General features: G+C 52.0%; 1 protein-coding gene across 1 annotated transcript; it reads right to left on the bottom strand.

The window, feature by feature from the left end:
- Nucleotides 1–812: 812 nt before the first annotated feature.
- BPIFB2 (BPI fold containing family B member 2) lies at nt 813–7,633 on the bottom strand. Its single transcript, XM_053958933.1, has 17 exons — nt 7,601–7,633; nt 6,517–6,589; nt 5,580–5,696; nt 5,261–5,354; nt 4,888–4,992; nt 4,608–4,745; nt 4,139–4,184; nt 3,827–3,887; nt 3,491–3,582; nt 3,194–3,370; nt 2,790–2,831; nt 2,497–2,661; nt 2,155–2,222; nt 1,811–1,856; nt 1,485–1,548; nt 1,310–1,386; nt 813–1,039 (listed from the first exon to the last, which is right to left on the bottom strand). The coding sequence occupies exons 1-17, from the start codon at nt 7,631–7,633 to the stop codon at nt 971–973; spliced, it is 1,467 nt and encodes a 488-aa protein (XP_053814908.1). The 3' UTR covers nt 813–970.
- Between the last annotated feature and the right edge of the window lie 2,195 nt (nt 7,634–9,828).

The following is a 9,828-nucleotide window of genomic DNA, read 5'->3' as shown; positions in this document are numbered from 1 at the left end:
CTGGGCTGCATGGTCAGGGACAAGGATTCTCCTCCTGGGCTGCATGGTCAGGGACAAGGATTCTCCTCCTGGGCTGCATGGTCAGGGACAAGGATTCTCCTCCTGGGCATCAGCAAAGCCTCATGGTCACCCTGTCTGGGGTTGATGCCAACAGCACCCAGTGATAGAGTGACTAGGGCAGCTTTTGAAGCTCTGTCACCACCTACCCTCCCTTTTTGGATGCCTGTGTCTGCTGTGGGTGTTTTCCCCCCCTTTATGTTCCTGAACAACCAGGGGATGTGTTTGGTCAGTAGGAAAGAGCATCCCAATGGCAGCGACCACGGCGCCGGCGCAGTCTGACGCCTGCAGTCACCTCTCATTCAGCATCTTCTCTGTGATGAGCTTCCTCAGAAGCAAAGTGTTGAAAATATAACTGCCTTCAGGTCTAAAATTAGAAACCATTCTGCAGACTGATTTCCTCCCCCTCCTCTTCTTTCTGACCCAGGAAACTCACCAGCTGTAATGTTCCCATAGTAACATAAGACATGGAGGAAAAGCAGAAAGATCTCTCGTTGTAGGGATGATGTTCTGCAGCTGAGAGGCACGAGTCTGTTTTGCATCCTTGTAAATGAGTGGGATTAATTAAATGTAGGGTCTGGACATGATGGGCAAAATTTGTCTGTTTATAGGTACATTGTTGAGGGGAGAAGAATGTCAATAGTCACACCAGCAAATGCAGAATTAAAGAGAAATGTTTAATTAAAGCACATAACGTTGTTACAATCCATTCTCTGTGCAACAAAACTGCCAGGAGCAGGGCTGGAAGAGAAAGGTGCTAGTGCAACATCGTTATTATCCAGAATATAAACCCATGATGTTTTAGTAAGTCAAGAAAGAAGATTTTCAACATTTCAAGCAGTGGCAAACCACAGAGCATGATGTGAGAGTCAACTGAATGATTCTGCCACTGTTCTACTCCAGACGCTGGACTTCACTCCCAGGTGTTTGCCTCTCCAGTCCTTGCCTCTAGCTGGAGGTTGCAGGGGATCAAGACATAATCCTGAGCGAGGAAGGAAGGAGGGAGGACTGAGCATGGTGCCTGTGGGGCTCCATCAGCCCACACAGGGCTTCACCATCACCACCCACGGCCCCAGCCACTGCCTGTGTCCACAGGGCTCAGCCTATTTAAGGCAGTGGAACTTGGTCCTGCAAGTTACCAGGGCTGGACGATCAGGCTCTGATTTATTCTGGAGCTGGGAGGTTAGCATTGCTCCCAGGCTTCCTTTAAATTAAGCACAGCAGGGAGCAATTTCAATGTCTTATTTCTTACCTTGTGAATTGTGATGTTGACATCGGTGTAAGTGAAACTGGCGATGTGGGGCAGGAAAACCCCTTGTCTCAGGACCTCTGAGAGAAAGAAAGAGGGAAAGTTGCCAGCTGGGTGCTGCCTGGGTCCATGTTGAGCTTCCCACAGGGCAGCACCCGCGGAGCTCCCATCTCCTCACTGTTTATCTGGGCTGGCACCTCCTCACGGATTGTGGGCAGGAACAGCTCCTCCAGCAAGGCAGCCTGTGGGGGAAGGTCAGGGTCAGCTTGTGGTGTGGGGCTGAAGCAGGAGGAGAGGGGCAGAGACCTGTGAGAGGGTCCTGATGCTCACTGCACCTCTTCCCATCCCACAAGGACTCAACTGTCCCTCCCAGCAGGTGCAGCAAGCACCCAAAGTCACTATTCCCATATTTCCCTGCTGGCACCCGCTGCCCAGGATGGCTGGGGCAGCTGAGGGGGACCAGGCTCTTAGAGGATGGTACCAGGTACAGCTGGAGGTACCTACCATTATAGGACCCACATCAGAGGTGGCCAGGCTGAGCTCGACATCCCTGGAAAACAAAGAGCAGCAGAGGAGCTGCTGGTGCTGAGCTGTACTAAGCAGTTTCTCCTGTTTCCCTGAACTCCCCATCTGGGCTCAGGGCCTCTGTGGGAGTCTGGAAGCTGCAGCTCCCATTTTTCTCCCTAGCCATGTTTCTGGAATTTCACTGCCTCCCTGGGGAAGAAGCTACGTCTGCAATGCCCAAACTCTAAAAGCTAAAACCCCCCCCAGACCACTTTGCCCCTCCTTTCCCTGCTGTGACTGGGACGTGTCCCCTTTGGGCTGCTGCAGCACAGATGGGCCATTACTCTATGGCTGCCACAGAGATGATCATCCTCGTGTCGGCGACGCTGAGGTGGAGCCTGGCAGCCACGTCCTGTGAGGGGAACAGAGGGCAGGATCAGTGAGGAAACAGTCCCACTTCGGCTTTGTGGGGTGTGATGAGCCCATCCACGCGCTGCCTCCTGCAATGTGCTCCCTGCATCCTGCATGATGCCACACGGGCACACGCTGCTGGACGCCGGGAGCACTGTGATGGAAAAGGCTGAGTCAGCCCCTGCAGTGGCTGCACTGGGGCCAGGGGAAGGGGCAGTGCCTGTGGGCAGCAGGGACACACTCTCAGCACGTGCTTCCCAAGCTTCCACACCCACCACGTTCACACTCAGGAAGCTCTGGAAAAGGGCTGATCCTGCTCCGATCTGGGCAGTGAGGAAAAGCTTCACGATTGCTTTGTCTTCCTCCAGCACCACATGAGGTGAGCTCCGGGTCACAGTTTGAAGCACCACTGGTAGGTCCTCTTGGAAGAGGGAGCCCATCTGCCGAGGGATTGGGGTTGTTTCTGGGCATGGCAGCCATCCCTGCACCCCCAGGCTGGGGTGGGCAGCTGGGGGACACTGCCTGAGTTGGGGTTGTGCCTCTTGAGGTTACAGTGACAGCAACACACCTGAGTGATCCTCTCAGCCAAGGTGGCAGTGGTCAGGGAGCTCTGAAACACAAGGCACAGCTCATGATCAGACCCATGGGGCTGCTCCAGGGCTCGTGTCCAGCGTGGCCAGGCAGCCTCTCTGAGGAGCACCATCCCACCCCTGGGTACATGCAGGAGCCCTCCTCACACCAGCCCATGCCAGGAGCAGTGTGCAGGTTACTCCTCATGGCAAACTCTCCATGCTCCATTAGATCAGGAATATTTTTAGGAGCTTTGGGGTAAGGGACTGTGACTCCTGCAAGTGCTTGGACACACTCTAATTTCTGTGTAGGGCTTGTGGTTCCTCCAAGACATTCCCGGGGTAGGGCTGTCCCTCCAAGTGTGTATCTCCCACTCCTCCCTTCCTCCCTTGTTCCACTCACCAGGAGACTCACGTTGAGAGCTCCAGACTCTTCCAAGGCAGAGAATAAGCTGGTGTAGAAGTGCTCGGAGAAGGCCAGGATGAGGTGGGAAGGGCTGGAGCTCGCTGGCTCGGGCATGCTGAAAGGCACGGGGCTGACTGGCAGGGGGATCACTGTCCCTGCCACTTGGAAAGTTGTCTGCAGGGACACAGGCAGAGAGAAAATTAATTTCAAGAGTCTCAGGGCTGTAGCACTCGGTGGAAGCAGCTCTTCCAAGGACTGGAGCTGGGCTGTAAGAGCTGGAAAGTGAGGACTTACTTGCAAAGAGATGATGATTCCCTGCTCAGAGTACATGGGGGCAGCCAGGGGCAGGTACTGGACTTGGCAGCTCGGTGTGATGGGGAATGGAGCTGCAAATGGAGCAGAGGGATGCTCAGGAAGAGGAGGGAAGGAGGGACAGGCGCTGGGAAGTGTCTGGGTTTTCAGAGTAGGAAAGAGAGGGAAAGAGCTGGGCAGAAGGAGCAGGTCTCCAAGGAGACGATGGCAGCAGAGCCTCTGCTGCTGCAGGGTAGGAATTTGTCCCACCTCATAATCTGCTCCAAAATGCTCCTTGAAACCCTCAGTCCATAATGGGACTGAAAGCCAACTGCCCACCTGCCAGAGACATCAGCCGTTCATTTGGAAAAAGCAGCAATTTGGAGACTTCCAGGCAAATCTGTGGAATAAAGAACAAAAAGCAAAAAGAGGTGATAGATGAGCATGGGGGTCTGTTGGCACTGGGTGTCCCCAGAAAGCCTCTGAGGTGGGTGTTGCCATCGGCTGGTAGCAGGAGCCAGGGGACGATGGCAGTGCCCAGTGAGCACGGAGCTGTGGGGAAATCTGGAAAAGCACCAGGCAGACATAAAGTGCTCGAATTCTCACAGACCTGTACAATGTTGTCTTACGCCTTTACAAACTTTATCTTACTTTTTCAACGTTGATCTGCTTGTCCATGTCCAGTCCTGAGGACTTGCTGGGTAAAAACAACAGAATAGAAGTTAGGAGAAAACCAGATCAGCCAAAAGTGGGTGAGTGTCTTATATCTGACCCAAAAGGGATCCAGAGACAGAATTACCACTCTTTTCTATCAAACTATGTTTACAATTCAGAATCACAAACCACTGGAGAATTGCCACTGGACTTACATTAAAAGCATTCCAGCTGCATAACTCTAAAAGTACCACTCCCTTGTGACAGACTGAAACTCTCTTAAGATGGGGAAACCACCCCAAAAGTAGAGCAAAGCTCTTCCCATGAAGATAAAGTTCTAGTGTTGCCCTTGTTAGCTTTGAGGGAAGTGAGAAATTCTCAATCCAATGCCTAGAAACATTTGTGCCTCAGTTTCTTCTTTCACCCATTAGTTGAATCCCACAAGGAGGAAAACTGTGGGGCTGACCTGTCCGACTCCTCGGTGCTCTGCACCTCCTCCAGGGTGGGTTTGCAGTCAGAGGTCACCAGCTCCAGGTTCCCTTCGGGGTTCATGTCCACGTGGAGGTCTGCCAGGATGGACAGCCTCATCTCCTTGGTGGCTGAGCTGTGCCGGGGAGGAGAGGAGAAGGCTGGAGCTGGGGGGTGCTCCTGGCCACACTCCCCCAGGCCACCCTTGCTCCTGCAGGAGCCTTGTGACTTCAGCCAGGAGCTTGGGCTGGTTCCAGCCCGGCAGCCCTGGCACTCACGGGGCAGATGTGATGCCAAGGTCCACCTCGATGCTCAGCCGCATCCCGGTGTCGGGGATCAGGGTCAGGGAAAACTTGTCAACTTTGACAGAGATAATCTGGTTCCTGCTGGAGCAGAAAGGAAGGTGTTGGGAGACAAGCACAGACCCTGAGAAGACCCAGAAGTTCATGAGATCTGCACAGACAAATCCATGCCCTGAGAGCAGCATGGGTTCTGCTGCCGCTGGACGCCAACAAAGGAGCCAGGACCTCATTTCTAAACCTCCTGGTCTGCAGGAGGATTTTTATTCTCGCTGGCAAAGTGCCTTTTGTGCCAATATTCAAGCACCGGTGTGAACCAGGGGTATGGCAGGCGCTAGAGAGGGCAACTCACCTGCTTGGGGAGGCAGGAGATGGGGCTGGGGCTGGCGGGGCCATGAGGTCCCTCCTGAGGACCGACTCTGCATGTGGCTTTGAAACTTCAGCAACTGTGAAACAGGGCAGATGTTTTATGAGAGCCTCTGGAGCTTGTGTCCTGATGGACAGACTGAAACCCATTTCCAGCCCTTACTAGCCCCCTGCTGCTAGCAATGGGCAGGGGGTGAGGCAGGTAAGCTGAGGAGTGGCACGAGATTCTGGTGCCAGAGTTTCACCAGCAGAGTGGAAGATGTCACTGCCTGCTGCTGGCATGGGAGCTGTGGGTCTGCACTTACGGTATCTCAGTCCAGAGGGGGTGAGGATGCCACCACAGTCGGGTGACCTGGTGGTGTGAGCTGGGACCAGGAGGCTCAGGAGGATGCTCAGGGTGCGGAGCATCGCCATGCAGGCACCTGGAGGACGAGGAGGAGAAAGAAGAGGAAGAGGAGCAGGGGGAGGAAGAGGGCACCCACAACAGCCTGTTTAGAACAACCCTTGCTTGGCCACTGAGGCACAGAGTCACAGATCTGCTCCTTGACTGGGGTTGTGGTGTGGAGCTTCAGCTTTGGTGCAATAACAGCCCACAGCTCTCGTGTGGTGTCTCAAAAGCACTGACAGAAGGTTCAGCCTTGAAGAGCCTCTGCAATCTTGTGAGCTAGAACAGTGCCTGCAGCGATATCTCACTTACTGAGGAGCACAGAATGGCCACAACCAGTATAAAAATAGCAAATAAACAGAAGCTAAAATTAATAGAGGAAGGAAAGGAAATTATGGAGGAGTTATAAAGTCAAATGAAAAGGTGAAAGTGTTATCTGTCTTTGAAAAACATTTGGGAATCGTTTATAATGTCTGTAATACTCTTACAATGTTATGAAAACAAGTAATTCAGAAAGCTTAACCTGCAGAAAACATACATATTTATCTCAGCCTTTGCAGAAAGCATCACTTCTGGTGAATGCTGACCCTTATGGAGACACACAAAAGTAGGAGCAATGCCTGTATCAAGTTATTCAGTTTGCAAAAGCATCTTTACCTCTCCTGGCTGGCCCTCCCATTCTTCTGGCTCAGTCTGTGTCTTGCCGTGGCCACACTGAGAAATTCTGCCGGTTTTATATATCCTCCCAACCAAAGCTGATGGGGCAGGAATTGGCAAAGAGGGCTGGGAACCAGGACACTGGGGGGACACTTTGTTTTTTTGTACCATTTTTATTGTTTCCCCATAGAATTGATTACTTTGGCCGTTGACCTGGCGAGCTGAAGGATGGAACAGCAGGTGCTGGGGCAGCTTGTCTTCACTGTGGTGTTCCTGAGGAGCACAAAGAAAGGCCTCTGGGTGGAGGGTGCCAAGAAATCAAACATTGTTAGAAAGCAAACGTGGATTTCTTTGCTCTGCAGCCACCCTTTCTTCTGAACCCCACAGGGACAGCACCTCTGTGTCCCCCTCTGCTATGGACATGCTGAGAGAGCTCAGGTTGTTCAGCCTGGAGAAGAGAAGGCTGCAGGGAGAATTTTGAGCCCCTTCCAGTGCCTAAAGGGGCTCCAGGAGAGCTGCAGAGGGACTTGTGACTAGGTCATGGAATGACAGGACAAGTGGCAATGGCTTTAAACTGACAGAGTGCAGGGTTATGTTAGAGATTAGGAAGAAATTCTTCCCTGTGAGGGTGCTGAGGCCCTGGCACAGGTTGCCCAGAGAAGGTGCGCCTGCCCCGTCCCTGGAAGTGTTCAAGGTCCAGCTGGATGGGGCTTGGAAAAGTCTAGAGGAAGGTGTCCCTGCCCATGGCAGGGGTTTGGAACTGGATGAGCTTTAAGGTCCCTCACAACCCAGACTATTCCAGGATTCTGTGAGAGGCTGCTGTGGTTTGTGTCACTCTCCTGGCTCAGGAGCTCAGACCAGAAGGGATGAGACTTGAACATGACCTGAGGAGATCCTGGCAATTTATTAAGGACATTGTCTGGTTCTATCAGGGCTGGGTAAGTCTTTTGAAGGTAACAGAAGTGTTTCTATTGGGTTCAGCGAGTTTTAGACCAGACAGAAGATCTGAAATGGCCCATGTGCAATAATTCCTTCCTCTCTTAAACCCATTTCCTATCAAAGGCACTGGCAATATTTATTACAATTGGCTGAGAATATAGTCAGTGGCATCCACTGTCTTTGATAATATCTCTACAAACAGTGACACCATTCATGGGAGGGAATAGGAATTCCTCTCCTTCCTGTGCTTGATGTCCATCACGTTCTTCTGGCTTCCTTTTGACCTGGAGGACAGAGCATGGACCACCTGCAAATGCCACATACACACACCCTGCATGGCCTTACCAGTTCCCCGTTGTGTTCTGACTTCTCCCCCATCCCTCCCCAATCTTGTGAGCTCAGCATGACCAGTCTCCCAGAGAGGGTTGAGCTGCCCATTTTGGTCTGACTGCCTTGGCAGTGGGGTGAGGTGTTCAGGGCTTGTTGAAACACCTGCAGCCTGGGCAGCAGCCATTGTCCTTTGTGCACTGGTGACGTGAGGTACGGGGCTCTGGTTCCAGGTGCATCTTGACACGTTCAGAGCCCTTGGCTCTCCCCAGCACGGTGTTACTTTCCTGCTCAGCATGGCAGGGAAATGCCAAGAAAAGCAGCATTCCAGCCACGCTGCGCATTTCCATCGAAGGCATCCTGGAAGCAGAGTCAAGAGAAAATATGAAGATCGAGCAGTCTGCCAAGGGGGAGCAGGATTTACACTCCCACGCTGATGTAGGCAGCCCAGTGAGAGGCAAGAAATGCGTTCAGAAAAGTAAATCCATCGAGAAGGTTGTAACCCTCAGACGAGTCCCCTGCGGCCATGAGAGATGTTTTGTGGGATCTGACTTTGGCAGGGACATGGACACAGCCTAGGAAAGCCACTGAGCAATGAGTATTTGCTGTGTTTTAGAGCAGCAGTTGGGAATTTGCCCCTGTGATTCCTTTTTCCAGGGCAGGTGATATCACCAGCTCTCCCTGAGATTGGGGATTTTCTGGGGAGCGTTATTATCTGTTCCAGCAGTGCAAGGGTTGGGGATAAGCTGCCACCACGGTGCTTAGAGGTGGATTTTCTCCTCCTGAAGAGCTGTTCTGGACCTGATGGTGCCTGTGGAGGCTTAATTAGACGTCAACTCACAGCATAATGACTGATCAAGTTACTAGCACAAAAGTGTCTTTCTGGCATGATGTGCTCCTTGTCGGGAGTTATCCATAAATCTTACACTCCTGTTAGATAAGATGTAAATCTCCTTGTCTGGGCTTAGCAGCGGGCCACCGAGCACAGCTCTGGGAGGGAGGTAATGACGGATTAAACCTCATGACAAGTTTTATACAGAAATGAAGAGAGGAAATAAATTACTTTGTGCTGCATTACCTCACCAGGCTGAGCTCCCAGAGCTGGGTCCTGCTGGGTGGGGTACTCAGGAGGGGATGGGGGAGGACACAGTGTCTAAGGGGCAGCCAAAGGGACAGCAGCAGGCTGGAGGAGGGTTCTGTGCAGCCTGTTTGCAGCCTGGTTGGATGTGTGGATGTCCCATGGTGGAATTAGGACAGGGTTGGGGTTAAGGAGCCCATTCTCTGGGCAGGTGAAAGTTCTTCTCATCCTCACTCTAACCCTGCCTGAAATTAGTAAGAATATTACTGAGATTATCACAATTTTCACTGGGTTATCCCCCAGCTGAGCCCATGTCCTCCCCCAGTGTTTGCACAACCCCATGAACCTTTGGGGAGCTGCTCCTCCAAGAGTCACAATTACATGTGGGTCTCCAAGAGCAGAATTTGCCACTGCCCATCTTGGGTTTCTTCTTGCTCCTACTTCTGTCTGTACCATGTAATTAAGCAGATGAGATTTCTCCTTCAGACTTGGTGCACAAGTCTCTGTTGGCTGTGAGCTCTCACTTGAGACCCTAGACTGAGAGCTTACCCAGACTTTGAGATTTATCAGTTGAATTATTTATATTGGCAGATGTTGGAAACCCTCAGGGACCAGCTCACACAACAATATCACTTCTGCTTCTTTTGGTTCTCCCCTTTCTCAGTAAGGTTTTACAGACTGACTGTTCCTTACCTCTCTGCAGAAGGTCAGCAGGGGTCCTGGGTGTGGTGGGATGGGATATGTTAATAGAGATGTTTTATATGATGCACTGCAACCCCTCACCCTCCAGCACAGGCTCCCCCCTGGGGGGTTTGTGCTGAACTCCTCGTATTCTGCAAATCCTCCAGCAGTCTCAGCTGCTCTAAATGGGAGCGACGTTCTGCAGAAAATGGCAGAGGAAGCCATGAAAAAAAAAAAGCCCAAGCCCACGAAAGGCATCTCGGGGTGAGTGATGAGCTGCAGCCTCACGCTGCCGGCCCAGAACCGGGGACAAGCAAATAAAAGTGGGAGGTTGGGAAGTGTCAGCCCGGAGGCAGCCACGAATCACTCCCTGCTAACAAGTGGGATATTAAAGCTGGTGATTTTCTGCATGGTTGTGTCTACAAACACACAAAGAAACTGTAACTTAAAGGCAACAAAGCATCTCAGCTCCTGCCTCAGCACCGTC

The sequence above is a fragment of the Vidua chalybeata genome, chromosome 17 (assembly GCF_026979565.1).
Source record: "Vidua chalybeata isolate OUT-0048 chromosome 17, bVidCha1 merged haplotype, whole genome shotgun sequence".
Classification (NCBI taxonomy): Eukaryota; Metazoa; Chordata; class Aves; order Passeriformes; family Viduidae; genus Vidua; species Vidua chalybeata.
This window is presented reverse-complemented; position numbering and strand designations above follow the sequence as displayed.